Source organism: Littorina saxatilis, linkage group LG8 (assembly GCF_037325665.1).
Source record: "Littorina saxatilis isolate snail1 linkage group LG8, US_GU_Lsax_2.0, whole genome shotgun sequence".
Taxonomy (NCBI): Eukaryota; Metazoa; Mollusca; class Gastropoda; order Littorinimorpha; family Littorinidae; genus Littorina; species Littorina saxatilis.
In genome coordinates this window covers 25147538-25175037 of record NC_090252.1, presented here as the reverse complement: position 1 = coordinate 25175037, position 27500 = coordinate 25147538, and the positions used below count along the sequence as shown (strand labels likewise).

General features: G+C 43.8%; 2 protein-coding genes and 1 long non-coding RNA gene across 3 annotated transcripts in view; 2 read left to right on the top strand and 1 right to left on the bottom strand.

Annotated features, from left to right (window-relative positions):
• LOC138973123 (uncharacterized) overlaps positions 1-9035 on the top strand; it is an 11437-nt gene extending 2402 nt beyond the window's left edge. Inside the window, exons 3-7 of the mRNA XM_070345786.1 lie at positions 1587-2576; positions 3975-4118; positions 4402-4437; positions 4770-5302; positions 6000-9035. Of these exons, the coding sequence (XP_070201887.1) occupies positions 1587-2576; positions 3975-4118; positions 4402-4437; positions 4770-5302; positions 6000-6128 (1832 nt within the window). The 3' untranslated portion in view covers positions 6129-9035. The remainder of the gene's footprint in view (positions 1-1586; positions 2577-3974; positions 4119-4401; positions 4438-4769; positions 5303-5999) is intronic.
• On the bottom strand, positions 8992-15205 carry LOC138973124 (uncharacterized). Its single transcript, XR_011457894.1, has 4 exons — positions 15117-15205; positions 12658-12769; positions 10038-10125; positions 8992-9535 (listed from the first exon to the last, which is right to left on the bottom strand). It is a non-coding gene; the product is annotated as an uncharacterized lncRNA (long non-coding RNA).
• A 6317-nt stretch (positions 15206-21522) lies between these two features.
• LOC138973122 (uncharacterized) overlaps positions 21523-27500 on the top strand; it is an 11918-nt gene continuing 5940 nt past the window's right edge. Inside the window, exons 1-6 of the mRNA XM_070345785.1 lie at positions 21523-21811; positions 22256-22711; positions 23620-23711; positions 24579-24828; positions 25495-25551; positions 27456-27500. The exon at positions 27456-27500 is cut by the window's right edge and continues 50 nt beyond it. Coding sequence (XP_070201886.1) covers positions 21760-21811; positions 22256-22711; positions 23620-23711; positions 24579-24828; positions 25495-25551; positions 27456-27500 — 952 coding nt within the window. The 5' untranslated portion in view covers positions 21523-21759. The remainder of the gene's footprint in view (positions 21812-22255; positions 22712-23619; positions 23712-24578; positions 24829-25494; positions 25552-27455) is intronic.

The window sequence follows — 27500 nt, the reverse complement described above, 5'->3', positions numbered from 1 at the left end:
GTTCTATACATTCCTGAGACGGTCCTTACAAAAATTGGGACCAGTCAAACACACGGTTAGGGAGTTATTGGTGGATTAAAATTATACAAGGACTTATAGAGGGACATCTTCATGGTCAAAGGGAAATAACCATTCTCACTCAATCACTGCCACCAACTGAGAAAGTTATTTCCCTTTGACGGGGGTGTTTTTCCTACCTCGTAGGAATTTCTTGTTTTATGTTATTGTTGTTACTGTTCAGTTAATCAGTTCTGTTTCGATCTTTGTTTCCGTCTTTTTGTCTCTTCCCTGGTTCCTTCTTTCTTTCTGTCCCATTTTCCTCTTTAACATGAGCTACTTGTCTTAGTTCTTCCACTCCCTTTGCCCAAATCTTCTTTGACAACAGCTGCCTATTACAAATACTAAGCCAACCCAACATTTGTGTGAAATAGTTTGTCTCTGTTATGTCCACAAAACTTGCTAAACTAACAATGTTCACATATCTGCTCCTGTGTAAACATCTATATCTATATAAACATCTATGTATACGTCCTTTGTGTCGTTGCTTTTTTGTTGTTGTTGCTGCTGCTGCTGCTGCTGCAAATGTTTCTGCTGCAGATACGGGTAATTTGTGTGTGTGCTGCTGCTGCTGTTGTTGTTGTTGTTGTTGTTGCTGGGTGTGTGTTTTTTCGTTGCTGCTGCTGCTTATGTTGCTGTTATGAGTAGTGTTGGTGTTGTTTTTCTCTCCAGTACTTACTTAAAAAAAAAAACCCACTTGTACTCTAATTACATTTGTTTTGACTAAGAAATGTTGGGATGTATTTTAGGAAACAAAAACAATGTTAGCAGTCTATCTGTTTCTGATTGTGTAAACGAAATCGGTCAACGTTTGTGTGTGTGTGTGTGTGTGTGTGTGTGTGTGTGTTTTATACTCATACAAGGCCTGAAAAACACATAAAAAAATTAAACTGGTGTTCTTCTTCTTCTTCTGCGTTCGTGGGCTGAAACTCACACGTACACTCGTGTTTTTTGCACGAGTGGAATTTTACGTGTATGACCGTTTTTTACCCCGCCATTTAGGCAGCCATACGCCGTTTTCGGAGGAAGCATGCTGGGTATTTTCGTGTTTCTATAACCCACCGAACTCTGACATGGATTACAGGATCTTTTTCGTGCGCACTTGGTCTTGTGCTTGCGTGTACACACGGGGGTGTTCGGACACCGAGGAGAGTCTGCACACAAAGTTGACTCTGAGAAATAAATCTCTCGCCGAACGTGGGGACGAACTCACGCTGACAGCGGCCAACTGGATACAAATCCAGCGCGCTACCAACTGAGCTACATCCCCGCCCCATAAACTGGTGTTAAAATCGTCGGTCAGTCATAAGATAACAATAATGAGAAAAATAACAGGAAAGAAATAAGGAAGAAAATATGCTAGACACAAATCTGTTGTGTCATTAGCAGCCACTTTTTACAAAACAAAGATCGAGAAGCCTTCTCCTGAGATACTGTCCTGGACATTTTTATCGCACAATAATTTTTTCGGGTATTTAAATCCGTTTCTATGGCACTGTATGTTTACTCATACCTACTTGTTTTGGCAGCAACCACAACAGCATCAACAACGGTTAGTGGCAACACCTCAACATCACCGACGACGTCCACAACCACCACGACACCGACAGCTACACCTCTCACTGCAATACCGACAGCAACACCAACAACATCAACGACGACAATAACAACACCGAAGACAGCAACAACGACACCGACCACAACAACAACACCAGCACCGACGACGACGACAACAACACCGACGACGACAACAACACCGACGACGACAACAACAACACCGACGACATCTACAACAACACCTTCGACGACAACACCGACGACAATAAAAGCAACAACGACGACAACAACAACGACAACAACACTGACGTCGACAACAACAACTCCGACGACGACAACAACACCGACGACGACAACAACACCGACGACGACAACAACACCGACGACAATAACAGCAACACCGACGACAATAACAGCAACACCGACACCTGCGCCGATAACTACAACACCGACAACAACAACCCTGACAACAACAAGTACAACCCCTACTACAACATTAACAACAAGAACGCCGTCTCCAACAACTACATCAACAATTACTCCAACGACATCGATATTTATCACTACAAAACCATCACAGACAACTTCAGCATTATCATCATCAACAACATCACCAACAACAACAGCTACTGATACTAGATCACCGACAGCAACAGTTACGACACCGACAATTACGACTTCAACTACGACGACCACAATAACACCTAGAACACCGTCAACAGAAACAACATCTACAGCAATTAAGACATCAAAGCCAACATCAATAACAACGGCTGCGTCATCAAAATCAACAGTAGCAGCAACTACGGGAATACTAACGACATCACCAGCTGTGTCTACCGCACAACCCATGGGAGCATCAAGCACTGTAAGGGCTGGTTCCACAACTGTATCAGCCACAGCATCCATCACGACTACGACGGCAGAAGGTTCTACACTGGTTGTTTCGACATCGACAGATGGTATGTCGCGTGTGTGTGTGTGTGTGTTTGTGTGTGTGTGTGTGTGTGAGTGTGTGTGTGTGTGTGTGTTTGTTAGAGAGAGAGAGTGTGTGAGTGTGAGTGTGTTTGTGTGTGTGTGCATGCTAGAGAGAGTGTGTGTGTGTGTGTGTGTGTTAGAGTGTGTGTGTGTGTCTGTGTTTGTTAGTGTGTGTGTCTGTTAGAGTGTGTGTGTGTGTGTGAGTTAGAGTGTGTGTTAGTGTGTGTGTGTGTGTGTGTGTGTGTGTATGTGTGTGTGTGTGTTAGAGTGTGTGTTAGAGTGTGTGTGTGTGTGTGTGTGTGTTAGAGTGTGTGTTAGAGTGTGTGTGTGTGTGTGTCTGTGTGTGTGTGTGTATGTGTGTGAGTGTGTGTGTGTGTGTGTGTGTGTGTGTGTATGTGTGTGCAAGGAGAGAGAGAGAGAGAGAGAGAGAGAGAGAGAGAGAGAGAGAGAGAGAGAGAGAGGAGACAGGCAGGCAGACAGACAGACAGCTTGACAGACAAACCGAGACGGAGAGAAAGACAGACAGACAGACAAACCGAGACAGACAGACAGACAGACAGACAGACAAACAAACAGAAAGAAAGAAAGCTTATGCGCGTTTAGGGGGAGACTGTGAGGAATACTTATATAGAAGAATCTGTTTTCACCAGGCGCCTGTGTTCGTCGGGCACCTCGTTGACATGTCTGTATATTGCTATTTCATATGTTACGTAGATGTTCATTGGTCAATTGGGCAAAACTGAGCTCATTGCAAAAGTGATATCGACGACATTTCCGTCGATATCAGTTTTGATATCGACGACCTCTTTATTGCTTCCCCACTTCAAAAACAAAGACACCTAAATTTAAAAACAAAAAAATATATATAAAAATGTAATTATCACAGAATTTAGTTGAGCAAGTGACCAATTACATTTTGAAAGAAAAGACATTTGGAAATACTGGAAAGTACAAGAAAAGAGTGAACAAAAATGAATAATAATCAGAGGGAGGGATATGGAACAGCCAAAACTGAGACAAATACTTTTGTAATTTCTTTACTGTGAATACAAAATGTCCAGAGAAATTGCAATATATCTAACATTGACGGACTGTGTGATGATATCTTCTGCTATTGGTCTGTTTCGACACTGATATCAAAATCTCGACCTCCGGTCTCGATTTTGATATCATTGTCTCAACAGCCCATAGCAGAAGATATCATCACACAGTCCGTCAATATTGGGTACTGTCACCTGTCTGCGAAAGCCGTTTGCGCGTGCCTGCGTATATGTTTGTACGCGCACATTCTGTTTAAGTTTACCTTCTTCTCAGTTCCTGCCCCCCCCCCCCCCCCCCCCCCTCTCAGTACCTGCCTAACTTGTCATCTCTTTATGTTGCAGATGGAGGGGAAGCCACTGGTGCAGCGAATACATCCGATGAGGAGCAGTTGTCTACCGCTGCCCTGATTGGCAGTATTGTCGCTGTCATCACTGTTGTGCCAGCTCTCATCGTCGGCGTCGTCGTCTTCATTCACTGGAGGCGAAGTAGGTCACTCTATTATTTTCTGTCATGATGATCGTGGTGGTGGTAGTTGTTGATGATGATGATGATGATGATGATGATGATGATGATGATGATGAGCTCAGCTAGGAGGACCCGAAAAAAGATGCCTTGAACAGTACCTCACACCTGTGTGTGTGTGTGTGTGTGTGTGCAGGGGTGGATGGCGGGGGGGGGGGGGGGGGGGTCGGTGGATGTTGTATAAGTTTTTCCAGTGAGGTGATGCTTTTTTGAAGTACATGTAACAAAAAAATATTCCTGTTTCAGGAAAACGACGTTTCAACACAACACAGAAAGAAGAAGGTGAGCTCTGGTTTTTTTTTTTTTTGCTGCTGAAAATGTTACCTGTATGAAAATTAACGTTGAACAATTGACATTTAACATCTTCAGTCAGGCACTTACAGTCTGTTCGTGAGTGGGGAATGGGATAGACCTGTAACCTATAGCATGATGTTGTGTTTAGTGTGCGTCTGCCTTTTCTGTTACTCTCTTTGTCCCTCAGTCTGCATTAGCAGAACGTGAAGACAAATAGTTCGTAAGAGACAAGGAGCGTGCACGTGACTGTTTTCTATCTCCGTGTTAACTCAATTAAAAGTTACTTTTTTCACCATGATATATTCGTTCGTTGCGTGCAGACGACGTGGCCGGATTCTACAACGCAGCCTACGTCAACGTCGACACCCTGAGGTCATTCAGGTCCTACCCCTCCTCCTCCTGGCGTCACTCAAACCGAGGCTCTTACCGCTACGCACCCTCTCAGGCCCCCACCATCCTCATCCCCACCTACATCCGGGACTACAAAAACGCGGCTGACCTCAATTCCAAACGCGCTTCAGCTCCGGCTCTTGACGACAATGCAAATGGCCGCCCTGCAAGCGGAGTGGCCTCAGATTTCGATCCGTATTCACGTATGTACCAGAACGGAACTCAAGGGGCCTCGCAGGCGACGCACAACGCCGACACTGTTCGAAACACTACGAGGTCTGAGATGTCTGCCGAAAACCCGGATGATGAGGAATACCCATATGCAAAGTTGTCACGCACCAGCAATAGGACGATGGGTGATGGATCGACGATTGGCAGAAAGGAACCTGGCGGCAGCAGTGCAAGGCCCGAAGAGCAACTCATGTACCCATCGGGCAGTCTTGGACTCAGGTCCAACCTTTCGGTCAGTTTACAGTAGCTGCATTATATCTAATTGTCTCTTGTCCTTTGATTTGCTTCAGTCTGTTCCTTTGGGTACTGAGTGGGAATTATTCCCAGAAGCACGTTCTAAAGGCGTAATAAAACACATTGAACGTTAGTGGTCACCGAAAACGTCTGAAATAAATACTTTGACATGTTTAGAGGAAAACAAGATTAAAAAAAAACCAAAAGGTTAGTTGTTGGAACGTTTGTTATTGACAAAACAATACGTTACAGTCACAAATATATCGACCCAACGGTCTTTTAAGTGCACAGACAAACAATTAGTAGACAACACTTAGCTTGACGGAATGTTCGGCCGCTTGCTAGGAAGTATAATTTTATATTAAGTATAATAAGATTCTGAATTTTGGAACGTTGGCAGTCTCTTTGTTTCCGGTTTTGGAGTTTTGTGTGTGAATTGTTTGATGTGGTGGATGATCAATCTGTCAATGATTTCAGTGTTTCCCCGAGTTGGCAATCTGAATCACGCGATTTAGACTGTGTCTGCTGGGATTAGCACAAAAATAATCGCGGAGGCTTCCAACCTTATTGCTAAGTGCTCTGTCGCAAAATGGGCTTGCCCTGTCGCAAACAAAAATGCGAAATAGCGGCAGGTGCCCATTAATATTATTTAATGTGTCGACATTAATCATCGGATTTAAACGGACTGGTTGCAGGCGCCGACATCCGTATCGCTGGGCGGGATGCAGTTTGACCACCAGGGCCCCTTCAGCCATGTTCGACAGGGCCAGACGTCACGTGCCCACGACAACCAGACTCCATTCCCTGCCTACACCGTTCTGTGAACACGAACAGCGTTCAAGCTTAAAGACAAACGACACCGATTAAACAAATCATCTTGACCCTCATGTCGAAAGTGAACTCTCTGACGTCAAGAGCAAAGCAAAGTTCGAAAATACGTCAAAATGTGAATAATGGCGTCACACAAACAATTCTATCACTGACAACAAGTTTCGAGAACGCAGTTTTTCTGGGTTACTTCGTTATGTCAGCAGTAGAACTTGTAAGGTCACCGCTAGGCTGAGCATGTATCGGTATCATGTCATAAGTTCGGATCTGGGCGTATATATATATATATACACTGTATATATACTGAGAATGGCTACATGTTAGAGAAAACATATTGATTGATATTCGAACGGTGTTGTTTAATGTTTTAGTAATGTATAAAATACACGCATGCAAAGTAAATATTCTGAAGAAGAAAGCCTCCTAACTTGCATGTGCACACATTGATGGCATTGTTTTTGTAATGGAATTGGAGAAAGTTCACGACCATAAAGCTTAAGTTTTGAACTTGATTCTGTGTGAGAATGGCTATTTGTCAGAAAAAAGTCCATAAATTTGTATATGCACATGCTGTTGTAATGTAATTGTCCTTTTATAACGAGTAGAGAAATGGAGAAAGTGTGACGCATTCTCCAGTGACGCACATTGGTAATTACTCAAGCATGCAGTCTGTATACAATAAGGCATGTGATTATCTTTTGATTGTACTTCCCTGAAAATAACCGGATTAAGTTGTCAGACCTGGAATTTAGAAGACTCTAATTGTATTGCAACTAGCACTGGCGAGCAACGCTGTGATTTATACCTTCGTTACGATGTTGATTTTGACTTACAAAAATCTTCTAGCTGGCGATTTGAAATTAACGGAAAACTGTAAATTTACGTAAAGTAGGGGAAGGGCTCCTAATATGGACCGGCTCCTAATATGGACCACCTCTTGATCTGACAAACTAACGTCGCTAGAGCGCTAAAAACAATTTCATTCGCTGTATTCACCCTCTCTGGATAACTTGCACATGTCAAAACAGTTGCAGAAACACAAACCTCAAAACCGTTAGGCTTTTGATCTTTATTTCACTTTTGGCAGCGTTCACTCTAAATTTGACGCCTAAAACGGACTCGTTTCTGTCCACAGCCAAAGTTTTTATCACACAAAAATTGCTATATATGACAGCTAAGACCGTATTTGTTATATTTGAGCAGTTTTGACCCCGAGTTTCTACTGCAAACAAAAAATAATAGCAAAATCTCAAAGTATGTGTCATGAGTCCCCTGATATGGACCACCTTCAACAAATCGAAGAAAATAAAAGCTAATGGCTATTTTCATTAATTCATTAAGAAGCTTGCTGAAAATAACCTATAACTAGTCCTCGAGCTTTCAAAAAAATATATCAAATTGTCTTCTTTTTGTGGAAGTTGATAATTTCACTTATTTTCACTCTGTTTTTGATATGCTTCTTTAGTTTCCTGGTGTGCTTCAAATAATGCTCTCATCAACCCGAAACAGATAAATCTAAAGCATATTTGAATTAGTCTGACATGCACAATAAGTTGTATCATGTTATTTTGAAGTATAGGGGGCTTTTGACAGTGATTCGTGAAGGCCGCTTCACTGGTTCATATTAGGAGCCTGGGCGCCTAATATGGACCAATGTCACACGCTTTCCTTCTTTGCCACTACTAAAGCAAACGTGTGCAAGATTGTATGTTACGCGCTTTGGAGCATGTGCAAGAACGGATTCAAACTCGAAATCGTCCCCCCAAAATGCACACACGACTTTTATTTCTCCTGCTGTTATCGTTTCTTCTCTTTACAAATTCTTCAACGCTCAGAATACTGAAAACGGCATCCCAGACGACAGTACTGTTTCCATACGCGAATTTAGCTGCCCTTGGAAAGTGGCTCGCTCAGGAGGCCTGTTAGTCTGACACTATAAGGACAGAGTTGTGAACATAGATGACAAAGATCCCGGAAAGAACAAACATTTCGCGGATGCAGACACAGAAAGACGTCATGAAGATTGCGATGCTTCAAAAGATACAGACTGTGACGATGACTGTGACGTCATTCACATATTCCGAGACGTCATTTATAGTTGTTCGGTCACTTTCGTCAAAAAGTAGATCTCTCCACAATGGCTGCTCCTGTGTTTAGGTTTATCAAGCGTGAGTACGCAAAACGTGTTTGTTCTCTCCTCTCCTCTGTTGAAGCTGTGAGACATAATCGCCATTACGAGCTAGTCGTGTGACAGAGAGTTTTCTTGCACACTCGACTGCTGCTGTTTCACTCCGGCTAAAGCCGTCGTGAAACATCTACAGTCTCGTGTGCAAGAAAACTCTCTGTCACACGACTAGCTCGTAATAGCGGGTATTTGTGATTTTTTCTGTATTTAATTTTTGCTGAATGTCTATCAAAGCTATTTCACTCTAATGAGGACTAACGGTTCACTTAAGAGAGAAGGACTACCAAACACAAAATGAAACTTCTTCGCAAGAAAACAAGCTAGTTATTAACATGAAACAAAAAGTGGTCCATATTAGGAGCCCTTCCCCTACGTCATGTCTGAGTTGTGAATACAAAACCTGTGCTCGCAAACTGTTCCGTCTTCTATTTGCAAACCGTACGGATGGGTTTAAATTGTGCTGCCGAACTGACAGAAAGGCTGCTCCTCATTATACTTATGTCGGCACAAACCTGTTTTGACAAGTCCGACAATCTACAAAGTGATACATTTAAACACGTTAGTTACCTTTCCTTAATTTGCTTCCAGGATCATGTCCTTAATTGTTAATATTAACACATTTTTCGATGACAATTCACCACCCCTGTACACGCAAACGTCAATAAACAAAAATATCAACCTGAAGAAAGTGTTTAATAAATTAACAAACGAACAAAAACGATGTTTGCCATATGAATGTCAGTGCGATAATGATAAAACCGTGCAGTGCTATCTATTATAACAAGGAGTTTGGATTGATCCAGGTTTGTCAATTATGCAACAGTATCTCGTGGTATATCAAGTAATGTATGTCATGTCAAACGTTCGTTTATTTTATTTCACAACGCAAGCTACAACACGAGGCAGTTTCTGACTTTGGGAGGGACGCAGTGTCTGACGTTTTTCTCAAACGCTCGTCTGACGTTTGGTCCAACTCCTCTTCTGATGACAGAAAACCACGGTCTGACACGGTGTCGGACCATGTCGACGTGGTTCTGACACTCATATTTTCGGGGCCTGCCACCCGTCGAGTTTCCCGGCCAAACCTGTAGGTGCTTTCGTCACTGGAGCTTGACGTCATTTGGCTCTGCCTGCTGACGTCACCTGATGACGTTTTGGTGTCGACGGAAGCTGCCGATGGCCTGGCATTCAGCAAGTCGACAATGTCCGGGGGGAGTTCTGAAAGAAAGTTCAAATCATGTGTGTCGCGTGAAAGAAGGGGCCAACGTGAAGAACGCTAATATTTTGTCATTGGCGGCTTAGATTAGCTCACACACACACACACACACACACACACACACACACACACACACACACACACGGCTTAGATTGGTTCACGCACCCATCCACCCTACCATCCACCCACACAAACACACACACACACACTGAAAATACATACGAATGCATACACCCAAAACACGAGTGAAGATGCAAGGGAGCTCTTATAAAGTTATTTTATTTTGACCAAACTGGAGTGACACGTACAGAGAAAAAGAGAGAGAGAGAGAGAAATAGACAGACAGAGACAGACAGATACAGAGACAGAGAGGGAGTGAGACAGACAGAGAGATAGTGAGAAACAGAGATAGATAGAGACTGAGTCAAACGCATCATTCTGCAAAAAGTCACAAATTGATGTGCGACTTCTGACTACAAAGTAGACAAACATTGTCAACGTTACCGTCTTCTTTACCCGTTCCTTTGGACTCTGGGAGATAGACGTCTTTTTCTCTTTTAATGTCTACATTCAGCTTTGGTTCTCGCCATTCCTAGCGAGAAGAAGAGAAACAAGTCGCGTAAGGCGAAAATACAATATTTAGTCAAGTAGCTGTCGAACTCACAGAATGAAACTGAACGCAATGCCATTTTTCAGCAAGACCGTATACTCGTAGCATCGTCAGTCCACCGCTCATGGCAAAGGCAGTGAAATTGACAAGAAGAGCGGGGTAGTAGTTGCGCTAAGAAGGATAGCACGCTTTTCTGTACCTCTCTTTGTTTTAACTTTCTGAGCGTGTTTTTAATCCAAACATATCATATCTATATGTTTTTGGAATCAGGAACCGACAAGGAATACGATGAAAGTGTTTTTAAATTGATTTGGACAATTTAATTTTGATAATAATTTTTATATATTTAATTTTCAGAGCTTGTTTTTAATCCGAATATAACATATTTATATGTTTTTGGAATCAGCAAATGATGGAGAATAAGATAAACGTAAATTTGGATCGTTTTATAAATTTTTATTTTTTTTTTACAATTTTCAGATTTTTAATGACCAAAGTCATTAATTAATTGTTAAGCCACCAAGCTGAAATGCAATACCGAAGTCCGGCCTACGTCGAAGATTACTTGACCAAAATTTCAACAAATTTGGTTGAAAAATGAGGGCGTGACAGTGCCGCCTCAACTTTCACGAAAAGCCGGATATGACGTCATCAAAGACATTTATCAAAAAAATGAAAAAAACATTCGGGGATTTCATACCCAGGAACTCTCATGTCAAATTTCATAAAGATCGGTCCAGTAGTTTAGTCTGAATCGCTCTACACACACACACACACACAGACAGACAGACACACACGCACACACGCACACACACACACACACACACGCACATACACCACGACCCTCGTTTCGATTCCCCCTCGATGTTAAAATATTTAGTCAAAACTTGACTAAATATAAAACAAGTCGCGTAAGGCGAAAATACAATATTTAGTCAAGTAGCTGTCGAACTCACAGAATGAAACTGAACGCAGTGCCATTTTTCAGCAAGGCCGTATACTCAAGGCATCGTCAGTCCACCGCTCATGGCAAAGGCAGTGAAATTGACAAGAAGAGCGGGGTAGTAGTTGCGCTAAGAAGGATAGCACGCTTTTCTGTACCTCTCTTTGTTTTAACTTTCTGAGCGTGTTTTTAATCCAAACATATCATATCTATATGTTTTTGGAATCAGGAGCCGACAAGGAATAAGATGAAAGTGTTTTTAAATTGATTTGGACAATTTAATTTTGATAATAATTTTTATATATTTAATTTTCAGAGCTTGTTTTTAATCCGAATATAACATATTTATATGTTTTTGGAATCAGCAAATGATGGAGAATAAGATAAACGTAAATTTGGATCGTTTTATAAATTGTTATTTTTTTTTACAATTTTCAGATTTTTAATGACCAAAGTCATTAATTAATTTTTAAGCCACCAAGCTGAAATGCAATACCGAAGTCCGGGCTTTGTCGAAGATTACTTGACCAAAATTTCAACCAATTTGGTTGAAAAATGAGGGCGTGACAGTGCCGCCTCAACTTTCACGAAAAGCCGGATATGACGTCATCAAAGACATTTATCAAAAAAATGAAAAAAACGTTCGGGGATTTCATACCCAGGAACTCCCATGTCAAATTTCATAAAGATCGGTCCAGTAGTTTAGTCTGAATCGCTCTACACACACACACACACACACACACGCACAGACAGACAGACACACATACACCACGACCCTCGTCTCGATTCCCCCTCGATGTTAAAATATTTAGTCAAAACTTGACTAAATATAAAAAGAGTTAAACTTCAAAATGCTTTTTTTAAATATCTCGTTTTTCTAATAACTGCAAAATAACTGGAAACTTATCATTATGATAACTGTTACTTTAATTCGATTTGATTCGATACGAAAGAGGGAGGGGGGGGGGGGGGGAGGTTGGAGTGATAGGGGAAGAAAGAGAGGGGGCAGACTGGGGCAGAAAGAGGGGGAGAGAAGGGGAGGGTAGTGGAAGTGTGAGAGGCAAAATGTGTATCTGCCAGGTGTTTGGCTCAAATTTGGAATTCCTCCTTGCAAAATGGAATTAACTGGACTTAACAGCTGTTTCAAGAGCATCATTCGGAGCCCTGCTTACAGAAATCGAAATGTCTACCTCGAAAATTGCTTCGGAAAGAGACTGAGACAGCGAGGGACTGAGAGAGAGAAATAGAGAGAGAGTGTGTGTGTGTGTGTGAGTGTGTGTGCGAGAGAGAGAGAGAGAGAGAGAGAGAGAGAGAGAGAGAGAGAGAGAGAGAGAGAGAGAGAGAGAGAGAGAGAGAGAGAGAGAGTGAGAGAGAGATCAAATTTTATCAAATCAAATTTTATTTTACGAGGGTTGTGGCATAAGCAGAGAGAGAGAGAGAGAGGAGGAGGAGAAAGGGAGAGAGAGAGAGAGAGAGAGAGAGAGAGAGAGAGAGAGAGAGAGAGAGAGGGAGGGAGGGAGGGAGGGAGAGGGAGGGAGCCCCCCCCTTCCCCCATCGGCAGGAACTACCACCTTGATGTATGTCCACGCGATGACGACGAAAGCCAGAGCGAGGGCGGCGTAAGTCAGTGACAGCGAGATGATGGCATCTGGCATGTTCGTCTCACTGTAGTTCTTCGTTTGTCTGAAATGCACTTAAGTGTGAATGGGCATGCAGCAGTCTGAACTTGATGAGTGACTGATGTTTACCAAAACCTAATATCTTTATTTGGCAAACAGTAGTCCGAACTTATGCTTGTTTAAGATTGCGTGCATTGTGTGTGTGTGTGTGTAACTGGGTGGCCGAGTGGTAACGCACTTGCGCTCGGAAGCGAGAGGTTGCGAGTTCGACCCTGGGTCAGGGCGTTAGCAATTTTCTCCCCCCTTTCCTAACCTGGGTGGTGGGTTCAAGTGCTAGTCTTTCGGATGAGACGAAAAACCGAGGTCCCTTCGTGTACACTACATTGGGGTGTGCACGTTAAAGATCCCACGATTGACAAAAGGGTCTTTCCTGGCAAAATTGTATAGGCATAGATAAAAATGTCCACCAAAATACCCGTGTGACTTGGAATAATAGGCCGTGAAAAGTAGGATATATATGCGCCGAAATGGCTGCGATCTGCTGGCCGATGTGAATGCGTGATGTATTGTGTAAAAAAATTCCATCTCACACGGCATAAATAAATCCCTGCGCCTTGAATATGTGCGCGATATAAATTGCATAAAAAATTTTTTTTTAAATAAAATAAATAAAAAAAATAAAAAAATCCCTGCGCTTAGAACTGTACCCACGGAATACGCGCGATATAAGCATTATATTGATTGATTGATTGATTGTGTAAAACATCAACAGGTCAGCAAAAGGATTTTGTGCGCACTGAGGAACAGTTTAAAGGTACACTCCTTCGCATGAAAACAGTTGGGCTCACCTTAGATCTGACCAGGGTTTTACAAGGGTAAGACCATCCCTCCACTTGAATAGAGGCCGGTGTAACACGAGAAAATTACTCCCACGAGATTTTTACTCCGGAGTAAACATTTCGTACGAAAAAGTTACTCCCTTTACGAAAAAAGCACTCCCCCATTGCACGAGAAAATTACTTCCCAAGACAGGTGAGTTCCGAGTAAACATTTCGTACAAAAATGTTACTCCCCTGACGAATAAATAACGAATAAATTACTTCACCTCAACACGAGCAATTTAACTTCCCATGCCAGGTGTACGATATTTTTACTCCCTTGTCCCCTGTTAGTTCTTGGTGGTGGAAGGGGTGGAAGGAGGGTAGCGCGACATTCGTGTGTGCGAGATCACTTATTGGCATTATCCCTTCGCCCGCATCCCATTTTTGCGTACGAGATTTTTACTGGAAGTAAAAAAAATGGGGAGTAACAATTTCGTGGAGGGAGTAATTTTTTCGTGCCTTGGGGAGTTCTTTTCTCGTACGAAAAGTGTACTCGGAGTTAGAATTTCGTACGAAATATTTACTCCGGAGTAAATTTTTCGTGGAGTAAAAATTTCGTGTTACACCGGCCTTTACCAAAAATACACAGCCTGGGTGCTTTGTGTGCAGAGTTTTTCGATACAATAATGAATTTACAACCAAGTGGTCTTTTACGAAATTAATTCATGAAAGATTCCCACGGTACAAAGAAACCCATGATGTTCATTTTTGGTATGTGACCAAATGGACGTCCAGATGGTTTAATCCCATTTGAAAGTCTGACCAGATCTGAGATGTGGAACCGAACAGTTTTCACAAGGAGTGTGCCGTTGACACACATACAAATATTCCTTGCGCATTCAGCACACAAGTGCTGTGGAATGAAAGCTATATGCTGGTAATCTTGAACTGTATAGTCGTGTGCTCATTTTATAGCTCAGAACCTAGTGGCATTCTTTACTAATTTTTGATACAAGTCCCTGTAATCAAGCCAAAGAACATTTGTCGCGAATTTAATTGAGGGATTGAGCTCCAAACTCAAGCATAATTATTTAATTTGGTTGTTTGATCGACGAAAATGCCGCAAAAATGGCGTACGTTGTCAACCAAGGGACATCATTTTCACAATAGAGTTGTCTCCCCTGCCCGCCCATACGGATAATTCCTTCTTTGACGCATGTAAACGAAATGCATCGGAGCTCATTCCATGATCTGAAAGGGATCTTAAATTTAATTAAGTGCTGGTTCTACAAATTTGGAGGCTTAAATGCCTCTGAATTACGAGCTATGAATTTAACACACTGAAGTTCAACATTGCCGCTATGCTACAGCACGGGATTACAGAAACAGATCAGACAAACAAATGACACATTCCCCCCAAAAAATTGTGCTCTGCATTCCTAACATAACGTCTCTCCGTAAGCTTATATGTAATAGTCAGATCTCTGGTAATCTCAAAAGGACACTCATTCATCCAAAGGTCATTTAACATTCATTGCAAAAAAATCGTGTTAGACGTTTAGGGAAAAAGAACCAGGCGAGTTGACTTACCGTTTTTTGATGTAACTAATTTTTGTGTATCACTGAACAGATGCAATTACAGATAAGCTATATAAAAAGTGTCTCTAGTTTCTGCCGATTCCTCGTTGCAGTGCTCGGGAGATGACGTAAATGCGCAATGACGATGTACTGACGTCATTTTTGACATGTAGAATTTCTGACAACTACAACTGCTGACCAGTCAACAGATACTAAACCTTTTGGCGACTTTCGTGCAAGCCGATACGAGAGAAACATATTCCTTCTGATTTGAAGGCACACTCATTAGCGTGTAAACAATTCGTCTCACAGTCACAGATCTGGCCAGGCTTTGTCGTGCCACGCACACACGCAAGCACACACGTACGCACGTACGCACACACGAACAACGCAATCACACACACACAGACACACGCACGCACGCACGCACACACACACACACACACACACACACACACACACACACACACACACACACACCAAGGGCGGATCCAGGATCTTGAAGGAAGGGGGGGGGGGGGACACCCAAACTGTTTTGCACAAACTTGAATGCGCGAAGCGCCTCAATTGAGGGCGCAAAGCGCCCTAGTTGAGGGCGCGAAGCGCACGAACATGCTAGGGGGGTCCGGGGGCATGTCCCCCCCTGAATTATTTTGTTCAAGGAGGCAAAATGCTGCAATCTAGGGCCACCTGAGCTCAGAAACTGTCATTTATTCATCTGGCCAAATTTCCATTTTTGGCTCACGTAAGTGTAGCCTATGCGATGCTAACTTTTGTCTGTCTGTGCGTGCGTGCGTGCGTGCGTGCGTGCGTATGTATGTATGTGTGTATGTCTGTGGTAGAAACTTTAACATTTGAAGACGTCATATTACATTGACGTCACATTATGACGTACGAGGGTTAGACGTCACGCGATGGAATTACTGAAAATCTCGGTGATTGTTATTTTGAGCGGGCTGAGACTATTTGGCAGTCGTGTCCATGTAAGTAGGCTACATGCAGACAGACAGATCTAGATCTAGTGTCTCGCTTTCTTGCACAGTTTCACCTATGCTCTTTCTGTGTGTGTGTGTGTGTGTGTGTGTGTGTGTGTGTGTGTGTGTGTGTGTGTGTGTGTGTGTGTGTGTGAGTGTGTGTACTGTGTGTGTGTGTATGTGTGACGGAGTGATTGAGTTTGTGTTACTGTTTGTCGATTTCTTACGTGAGCCTTGAAGGCCTCGCCTCTTGTTAAGCCTTGTTTTTTCTTTTCTCTCTCTCTCTCTCTTTCTCTCTCTCTCTCTCTCTCTCTCTCTCTCTCTCTCTTTTTTTTACCCCTGAAGGAGGGGCCTGGGCCCCCTTCGCCCCCCCCCCCCCCTAAATCCGCCACTGCACACACACATTAACACACAATTCCTCTGGTCGCAGGTAGTAATTCAATCACACAAACATTTCTTTTGCTTATACCCCGTTCACACAGAGACGCCGCTTCTACTCCGTTGTACAATCTGTGGAGAGCGTGGCCAAACGTGGGAGGATCTTCATGAGCGTGGTTTGGTCGGGGTGGGATCTGCCAGGTCGCGAAGCTGCGCTAATTTTGAACTGCACAAAACAAGCGTAGCCGGGTCGTGGCGCAGTACAGTCGTGATGTAGGTTTTGTATGGTCCCCGTCACACAGCTCTACGTTTTTACGACGACCATGCCGATCACTCCGATTTGAAAAAGTTATCAAGTCGGGGATCGCCGTCAAAATCCAGCACATGGCAAATCAAAAAAACTACATCACGACTGTACTGCGCCACGACCCGGCTACGCTTGTTTTGTGCAGTTCAAAATAAGCGTAGGGAGAGCGCGCAGCTTAGCGACCTAGCAGATCCCAACCCCGACCAAACCACGCTCATGGAGATCCTGCCACGTTTGGCCCACGATTGGCCACGCTCTCGGACACTTTTCCGTCGTAGCCCCGATTTGATAACTTTTTCAGATCGGCGTGATCGGCATGGTCGTGGTAAGGACGTAGCGCTGTGAGAACGGGCCCTTAAGCAAAATTCAAGCAGTGTTTTTCTGCGTGAAATACCAGTCTCGAATTCACCTCAGAAACATCAACGACAACAAAACCAATCAAATCGGAATTGTGAGTTATTCTTTAACAAAATATCAGAGATACTGCATGTCCCACTATGTACTGTGCACGGAATAAATGGATATCAAATATGTCCAGGGCAGACAAACAGTGACAGTTCTTATTATTTTGAAGATAAACGATTTTTAACATGGCATTTAGTGACGCCAAGGAATGTCTTCTACTTCCCCAAAAGTGCCAAAACTGTTGCGGCCGTATCGGCAACAAAAAAAAGGGGAAAAAAGAAAACAAAAACAAACAAAAGAACAATAGCAACATCCCTGCTATGTTTATGTCGCTAGTAGGATGTCACTGGAATAGAAAGCGTATTTAATTAGTGATTGAGTCCAAGCAATGCATCCCTGTACCAGTGTTGTTCCCTGGCCTATCAGTCTTCGATCACTGACGCACCCCTTTTTTTTCTTTTTCTTTTTTAAAATCTGACGCATTAGTCTGTCTCCTGGTCAGTCCAAATAGTGTCGAATAGTGTCACTGACGAATTTTTTTTTTTTTTAAATCAGACGCATCGGTCTGATTCCTGGCTAGTCAACCGTCTGACAGTTGCGTCCTGAAGGTGGTCTTCTGGCCATCAACTTTTTCTACCAATCGGACAGAGTATGTAAGTGCATTTGGATCAATTCCTAATCACTGTGTTTTCAACCTAGGTCTACCTTTTGTCCACTAAGGCTGCAAACAACACTGCTGTACATGTTATTAAAGACACGTTTCTTCCTTTCTAGCCAAATAACCATTCAGACTTTTTAAAGGGATAGGAGCATCTTTTCACCTGGACACATACCAACAATCTTTATAGCCTGGTTGCTTTGAGTGAAGAGATTTTCTACTTCTCCAAAATCTCCATCTTGAATGACACCTGCAACATTTCATCAGCAATACATTCGTGTACACTACATTGGGGTGTGCACGTTAAAGATCCCACGATTGACAAAAGGGTCTTTCCTGGCAAAATTGTATAGGCATAGATAAAAAATGTCCACCAAAATACCCGTGTGACTTGGAATAATAGGCCGTGAAAAGTAGGATATGCGCCGAAATGGCTGCGATCTGCTGGCCGATGTGAATGCGTGATGTATTGTGTAAAAAAATTCCATCTCACACGGCATAAATAAATCCCTGCGCCTTGAATATGTGCGCGATATAAATTGCATAAAATAAAAAATAAAAAAATAAATCCCTGCGCTTAGAACTGTACCCACGGAATAAGCGCGATATAAGCCTCATATTGACATTGATTGAATACAAATACCCCTCTAGATCTGCACAGGAATATATTTGTGGTGTGTGTCTTGGTGCAAGGATGCTCTTAGAACATGCATGTATCCATCGATTTTAGTCAGCATTCCTTTTATTCTTTAACATTGAATGCACAGACACATGTGCGTATTTGTATATGACTAAGTGCCAAAAGGTGTGCACAAAATAAGGACAAAGACTGAAAGAGGTGACATAATTCTTTTAAAAAAATTGTGTTTTCTTTCATGCCATCAGATGCTGTTTAGTGTCATTAAAGATTCTGTAACAGGAAAAGATAATGTAGTGCATAGTTTTCGTGAATTTTGACTTTGAATACAAAAGGAGGCCTGGTGTCGGATGTCAAAGTTTACAATATAAATATGACAGTTAGTAATAGTTAGTGCATTATTTGTGGGCACACTCACTTGAAATTTACAAAAGATAAAAAGGCTGTCTGCCTTCACATGCCATACAATTTGAGTTATCATGTAATTATTGTTAACATATTTTGTCGACTGTTGGTGTTGTTATGTTTGACATCCGACACCATTCAAATTTTGACAATTCTTTTTCAAGTTCAATTCTTCACACTAACATGCATTTTCACATTCTACCACACAAATAATGTTAACAGAACAATGCATGCTCAGTTTTATAATGAAAGTTTATTTAGTAGACATATAGTCTCGGCTATCCGCCTAAATATAAGTTTTTGTCGGACTCTGGCGTCACATGGCGTAAAGAAGGAAATTCCAATGTTCAATCTATACATTATCCTGTGGTGGTGTTCGTCATCGCATCCAAGAAAAGGAATGTACCGTTGCCAGAAACCTTCAGTGCCGAGTTTCTAGCTCACTCGTCGTTTCTCCTCGTTTTGGTTTTTCCTGGTAGTTAGCCTGAGCCTGACTACCTCTTGCCTTCTGTTTCTTGGCTATGATCGCTAGAACGCTGCAGGCCCTGGCAGCTTGTGTGACAGCGAACAAAAGAGAGAGCAGTCCGGCTTTGTTTCGCAAATATTGTGGCTTAAAGGCTGGCACGGTTTTACTCCTAAAGCAGGCCACTCTGCTCCAATTTTTCTTCACAGTTTGACAGCCATCAACTTATTTATCTTGGACCCTGTCAACCCGTGCACATGTCGTCATACATGTGTCGTTTGATTCTTCAAAGCTTGATTCTCTGTATCTTGATTTTTCGAAACTATGGACGCTTCTTAAATCTCCGAAGCTATGGACGTATTATCATCCAGGTCAGTAATGGTTGAACCACTGTCGTTTTCTGAAGCCGCCATCGATTCAGATGTCCCACCCTCCCCCACAATAAAAATGGTGGTTTTAATCTGCTGCTGTTTTTTCTTCTTCTTCTCGTCATCGTCGTCATCCTCCTCCAGTCGGATGAGGTCGTTATCCTTATCCACAAATTGTGGCGACGGCGGGGTCTTGACGGGGTTGTCCTTGAGCTTGTCCTTCAGCATCTGCTCTCGCTGGCCTGGGGTCATGGGGGACAGGATCCGGCAGTCGATCTGCTGCTGCAGCATGGCCTTTCTAGTGGCCCGGTTCTTCTGCAACTGTCGGTGGCAGCAGTAGGCGAGAGTGAGGGCGAGGGCGACCCCTGCCAGCACCGAAATGATGGACACAGCCGGGCCTGCCCCCAGGACGACCGGCTCGCTCATGCATTCAATGCTCTGCTCCACCAGGAACTCCTTGGCGTTGTCCACCCTTCCGTCTGAGCCCTCTCCCACGAAGCAGCGGAACCTCCTGGCGCAGGTCTTGAAGTCATCTACCCGCACAGTCAGCGTGCTGCTGGTCACCCAGAGAAAGCATCCAGGCGTGGGTGATGACGGGAAGCCTGCCACGTCTTTCTCGGGCACGGGCTTCCACCCATCCACGTCGTTCCACTCCCACTGAAATGTCTGCTCTGTGCTGTCCTGCGTTTTGAGCGCCACTGCTTCGTCGCTGCCGCATGTTACTTGCACCGTGTCGTTCTGTCCGTACTCGCTCTTGGACGGCTCGGCGCGGATGTAAATGTCCGGTGGTTTCAGCTGCGCCGTGAAGGTCGCGCTGGCCGAGTTCTTCGCCCTGTTGGACAGCTCGCTTCGGCAGATGTAGGTGAAGGCCGCGTCCTCGCAATCTGCCCCTTGGATGATCATTACCATCTCAGTCTTGACGTTTCCCGAGACTTTAAATCCAATGCCGTTTGATCCCGGTGTCCCCTCGTGCAACTGCCCGTCAGAGCTGAACTCGAACAATTCTTCTTCTGCAGAGGACGACCCTGGGGCCACGCGCAAGGGTTTGCGTGAGATCTTTAGTGTGTTGGCTTTGGCGCCAGCGGGGATGGGCAACTGACGGCAGGTCACCTTGACCTCTCCTCTGCTCTCGCTCTCCGTCAGTAACAGCTTCTGGGGGAAGATGTAGATGTAGTCCTGGTCGTTTCTCTGCGACACACACACGTGTACAACACAGGCAAGCAGCAAGATAGTCTCCATCGTCAAAAGTCTCCTCTCACTCGACGTGACACAGCGCTCGATCAGCATATCCACCGATTATTTACGTTCTAGCTCAGCAGGACCGAAGCTAGTGATCTTCTTCCTTCTCAAAACCATCCGTTTGACAACTTCTGGAAAACCTCCTGTCGTATGTACATTTAGAAAATAATGTTTTCGCTTTTGTGCGCATGTCAAAATTCAGTCTGTTAGTGTAAAATGACTGGTGTTTTCTTAGATCTACATCGTGTAAGCAAAATTGGAGGCAACAGTAGCAGCTCACCTGTAGAAACATAATTCAGTTCAGTGTCAAGCTTTCGAACATTGGCTATGGGCAGCACAGTCGCCATGGCACACAAAGGCTTCTGGCGCCAAGGCAATTCTGAATGTTTTAAGATAACAAACAGTTTCCTTTCCTCTTATCGTTATTTTCATATAAACTAACCCTAACAAATTATCAACAGTCGGTGCTGCTTTTCCAAAAAGCTGACGACAGCTTCTACGTCTAAGAATGAGGTCATAGGCGTTCTTCTAATTTTGGGATTGACGAAACTTCGATGACGTCATTGAAAGAACTACGACTTCACTTATGACGCGTCATTTTACCCCAGGCAAATGTCTGGAGCCCGAAACTTTTTCTATCTGAAGGACATTGCATTCATTGTTTGGCAACGATGTTTCAGAAATTCGACACTGACGACAACGGCTGAAGTTTGAACGTCGACCTGTGAGGGCGGCGTGCCATTTTCGCTCCGCTCTGTGAGACGTAACACAATACTGGCAACAGTATTCCTCTTGTGTTGTTGAATCCAAAAGATCCGTGGATGGATCGATTTCTGCTCACGTCGCTCCTGCTGATCGCCGCTTTGGTTCTGGGTAAATAATTTATAATGTTTCTACTGTCATGGATTGACAACATGGGCATATCATAAACAAGCTAATGTATTACAGAAAATATTGTACAACAGATGAGACACGAGCAAAGCATGGACGTGCGAGCAAGTGAAATATAACGATAATTATGTTTTAAATATGTTTCTGTCTGAGGTGCTGGTTTGTAGGTTCTTCGTAGGTTGGTTGGTTGCTGGGTGAGAAGAAGATGTCCAGTATAAAGCTTTATGGTAACTGGGGTGTGTGTGTGTGTGTGTGTGTGTGTGTGTGTGTGTGTGTGTGTGTGTGTGTGTGTGTGTATTGGTAGGTTGGTAGGTCAGCTGGGTATGGTGCTTCTACCGTTTAAAGTCCATGCTTGACATTCTTTTTTTCTTCCTCTCACGTGCGGCAAACACGCACACGAATGTGACACATCTTCTTGGTTTTCAGCCCAGGGCCTGCCCGAGGATGAGGGGTTGGATGGGGACACCTCGGGATCCCACAAAGTCAAACATCGACAAAGCTTCATCATATGCGCTCCTCCGCCGCCCGCCCTAAGCCTGACGCTTTGCAAACTCTCCCTCTATCGAAGCAGCACCAAGCGAGGCAGCAAACGAGTCCCCATCGCCGAGATCACCCTGGCAGGCCCTAACCGGTCCAAAGTAGCCCGGAACCTGCCAGGCATTGAAGTCAACGTCGTCGGCAACTTCAATCATCCGCAGGCCGTTCATCTCAACATAACCCACGTGACCTGTCTCAACGCGGGAACTTACGTCTGCGATGCCGTTCATCTCAAACCTGGTATGAGCGTTGAGCGAAGCGCGGAGGAGAGATGCCAAGCCCTCGCGGACAACACGATCGACGACGATATCTATGTCTTCCACAGCAAGACGTTCCGCGTGGAAGGTCAGCGCTTTGGTGTCTGTAATCGCCCCAAGAGCTGTACAGATTGGGTCGGGGCTTGTAGTTATGTCACAGCACACCAGGAGTACCAAATGATAAGGATAATATATTTTAGAAGCCCTTCGAGGTTACCCTCATGGAAATTAGGATTGCTTTCTCCTTTGAAAAAGCGAGCTGCCTTTCAGTACGGCGCTACCCGGTTTTTTCCGTTTTTGTGCATGCGTGTGTTCATGTTTCCAAGCCCTGGGACGAAGGTGTTTGTGCGCTCATTTATTCGAATTTGAAACGGCTACGGAGGAAAAGAGTGGTGTGGAAACTGGGGTTTCTCCACACGGCACCTTCTTTGGCCGCCTTTGATTTCCGTCTTAACTTTGTCCCCTGGGGAGGGGGGAGGGGGGAGGGGGAGGGGGGTAGATGTTTGATCGTTCTCTAATTCAAGTCTAAACGCGGTGTTGGGTATTCTTTCAAGACGGCGGTTGAAGTGAGACGGTGTATATATATTCCAATGGACGCTGTATGCGCTTCCTGGATTACACAGATTTAAATTCCAGAATCCAACGACTTTTGTCGGCTTCGACGAATGAGTAGCCACCAGACTGAATAAAATATGATGACGAACGGAAGTCAGGACTCCTATTTCGGGAGATTTGACTAAGTTTACCATTTATTCGATTATTTGGCATAGTTATAAAGCCTTTTTAAGCAAATCGTTTCAGATGTATCTGAATTACAGAACAGCGAATGTCCCTTGAACTTTTAAGGCCCAATTCGCCAGAAAGCTTTCCTAAAATGGTTTGTTAGATCGTAGGCTTAGACCTTTAAGTGGTCTTCGCTGTTTATTGCTTAACCAAGTCCTCTTTTCCGTAAACAATCGTGTTTCCTTTCAGTAATCCTGACCTCTATATTTTCAGTGGAACCGGGTCACGTGAACATGACGTCACATGCGCTAACGGAAGAAACGGATGAACATGCAATAGACTGCACTGTCCACACAACACTTCCGGTATTGTTCCGCTATCCGTTTTCTCTCTCTTTTGTTTGTTTGTTAGTTTGTTCGAAGGAGGAAAAGATAATCTTGTTGCATTCAGTGAGACAGACGGACACACGCACACACACACACACACACACACACACACACACACACACACACACAGACACACACACACACACACACACACACACACACACACACACACACCCTTTCTCTCTCTCTTTCTCTCTCTCTCTCTCTCTCTCTCTCTCTCTCTCTCTCTCTCTCTCATATTCGTTTTCGACCAGGTAAGACCTACTTCGACTGAAAAAGGGTTGATGGGGAGGGGAGCGGGCGGTTATTGCTTTTGACAGGAGAATGGTAGGACGAGTAGAGGGTACACAGAGTTTTATTGATATACTTTGATTTCAAAGGTTCGGTGTGCTACTGATTTGCCTCGATTATCGGTGATTTCTTGCATAATCGACCTCACATCTTTACAGCAGAATAATGCTTGACTGAGAGAGAGAGAGAGAGAGAGAGAGAGAGAGAGAGAGAGAGAGAGAGAGAGAGAGAGAGAGGGAGAGAGAGAGAGAGAGAGAGAGAGAGAGAGAGAGAGCGTTTGTGTACGAAGTATGTGTGTGTGTGTGTGTGTGTGTGTGTGTGTGTGTGTGTGTGTGGTGTATGAGCGCGATTGTGTGTGCGGGTGTGTTCGTATGTGAGAGAGAGAGAAGGGATGGGGGGGGGGGGGGGGGTAGAGTGGACGCGTCTGTTTGCCTGTCTGCCAGTCTGTTTTGTGTGCCGGTGTCCCATTCTTCAAAAAGCAACAACAATGGGGCTGTTATTCCGTTGAAAGAAATCAGCCATCACCCAGCCTCGCCGTTGACCGCTGTGTTGCAGGTGCAGTGGGTGTGGGAGGTACGAGAGATCAACGGGGAGTGGGAACGGGTGGAGAAAGCCGGCAACTTCACCACTGGTCAGCGCCTCGACGGCCATGATGCCTGCTGGCTGCAATTCACCGTCCTTCGCATCCAAAACGACAAGAACGCCGAACATGACGTCACTGAGAGTCACGTCATGAGGTGCTACGTCATCGCCCGCAATCGTGCTTACGTGGAGAAAGCGGCCTATATTTCTCTGCCTATTACGTGTGAGGTGTTTGAAAGCATAGACAGAGAGGCACAGACAGACAGACAGACAGACAGGCAGGCAGACAGAAAGAGAGACACACTGACAGACAGACAGAGGGAGAGACAGAGAGCGAGAATCAAGTGTTGGACAGAGGAATAGATGGATGGATGGGTGGGTGCATGAATCTTAAGCACATAGTAAGTCTAGCCTTCCAACTTGACATTGTTACATCTACGAGAGAGAGAGAGAGAGAGAGAGAGAGAGAGAGAGAGAGAGAGAGAGAGAGAGAGAGAGAGAGAGAGAGAGAGAGAGAGAGAGAGAACGAGGAAGAGAGAACGAGAGAGAGGGAGAGAGAGAGAGTAGGAGGGAGAGATGTTGATGGAATGCATGCAATAATGTAATTTCTCGACACAAGTCTAGTATTACTGTCTTTACAACTTCTCTGCATCTACATGGGAGAGACAGAAAGCTCTGCTATCTACTGACAAATTAAACTGTGGATATGATAACACTTGTTATGCGAAGTTTCCAATTTCTGTCATTTACTTTTACATAGATAAGACACATTCATTTGTTTACATGTGCGTTCGCATTTTAATGTGTTTCACAAACACGAGTTTATAAAGTACACAAATATCATATGAGTAAAGTTTATGTTTGTTTCTCTGTTGTTTTTTCTTTTCAGTTGAAGCATTTAAGCCCAAGTACGAGGAAGATGCCTTCTTCAGGAATGGAGGAATCAGTGAGTATATTTCTACAAAATAGTTATCTACACACATTTTCTTTAAAGGCACAGTAAGCCTCCCGTAAACCATCACAGATACTGTCAGGCTTTTACACACAGTACAAACACCCTTCCATTTGAACGCTCACCAAACGGGAACATCCTAGGTGGCCTACGTAAAGAGCGAGCAATTTTCAAATAATTTATTTTTGCGTGGTTTATCTTACCCCTGAGCCATCGTGAACCCGTGTGATCCAGTTTCCCTTTTTCACAATTGTAGTCGTCAGTTAGTCAATGCTTTAGGGTTAGGGTTAGGGTGCGACTCGATGTGAGCTTATTTACAATAGCACGTTTTTATGCACAAAACAAACGGCTGTGGTTCACAAGAACTCCAGCGATGGCTTTTGACTGTTGAGAGGAACGGCGATATGCACTGATAAACCGTCGTCTGCTACGACCCTTGCGTGACCCTGCTTCCGGGCTTTTCTTTTTTCAAACTTTCACAACTTCGAATTGTACTGATCTTGTCTTGATGAAAAAAGAATTCTTTTATGATTAAAGAATGTTTGTGTAACAAGCTGTCAATTTATTATTTAGATTTTAAAAGTTAGGTCTAGCGCAAAAACGCACTACGGTCCAAAAACATTTTGATAATCATCAATTCACAGCTATCGATAGGAATGAGACCCGAAGGGAAGTAACTCATGTTTGACCTGAGTTCAGGATGGGTCCAAAAAGTGTTCGAGACAATCTGCAAAATTAATTCTTTAAAAATTGCTCGCTCTTTACGTAGGGCACCTAGGATGTTCCCGTTTGGTGAGCGTTCAAATGGAAGGGTGTTTGTACTGTGTGTAAAAGCCTGACAGTATCTGTGATGGTTAACGGGAGGCTTACTCTCCGGGCGTGATTTCCGGTATTACTACATAACAGCCGTCCAGCACCAAAGCGAGGCGCCATTGTTGTAGAGGAGCAAGTCCACGAAAATAGGTTCTTTGAAGGTTTCTCACGCTCGGCGGAGGGCGACCGGGATGTTCCCGTTCGGTGAGCGTTCGGATGGAAGTATGCTTGTACTGTATGTAGACGCTCGGGGAGCTCTGTGATGGTTTGCGGGAGGCTTACTGTGCCTTTCATTAATCTTTCAGTATGAGGGTAAACCAAGGAAACAATTGCATAACAAAAAATAGATAGATAAATCAACAATCAATAAATGATAAATAAGACAGCTAATAAATAAGTGAAAAAGAAAGACAGAAAAAATGAATTAATAATGAGGTTCAGTTTTTTCTTTCAAATGTCATCAAAAAGGGTTTTCAACGTAACTTCTTTTTGAAATATTTGAACATGTGGATGTGTAAACTAGACATGGAACTAGGTCCACTGCCCGTGTGGACAGCAGTGGCAATGGGTAAGTCGACACTGGCACCAAAGACCTCTTTGCTGGCACAGTATGCATCCTATTGAATATACTCGCGGAACATCATTCTTAACATACAATTGGTTACACTTGAATTTGTGTCTTGTCAGCTCAATGAAAGATTCAAACCGAAATTAGGATGCTTTTGGGGAAGGAATATGGAAACCACAGGTTGTACCTATCAATAGCAGACCTCTGATCAAGCAACGTTTTGTCTAACAGTTACACAGAAAGCCCAGTCATACTTCGAAGCAATGCCAAGCTTTTCAAACTCGCTGTATCTCACCTTAAAAGTGTTTTTGAACCTGCCCTGACGACCACCTCTTGATAACGACCACCTAACTATTAGACCAACCCGAAGAAACCTTGACGAGAGTATTTCCTATATTATTCACTTTTCCAAAACGACCACGTGTCTACCGTTTGGTGTGTCCCTTGGGTGGTCGCTATAGACAGATTCGACTGTAGCAGACTCACGTCGTATGATATTGGTGTCACGTGTCAACAGGCATGTTCCTGATTGGTGGGACGGGCCTTGCGCTGCTGGTCATCC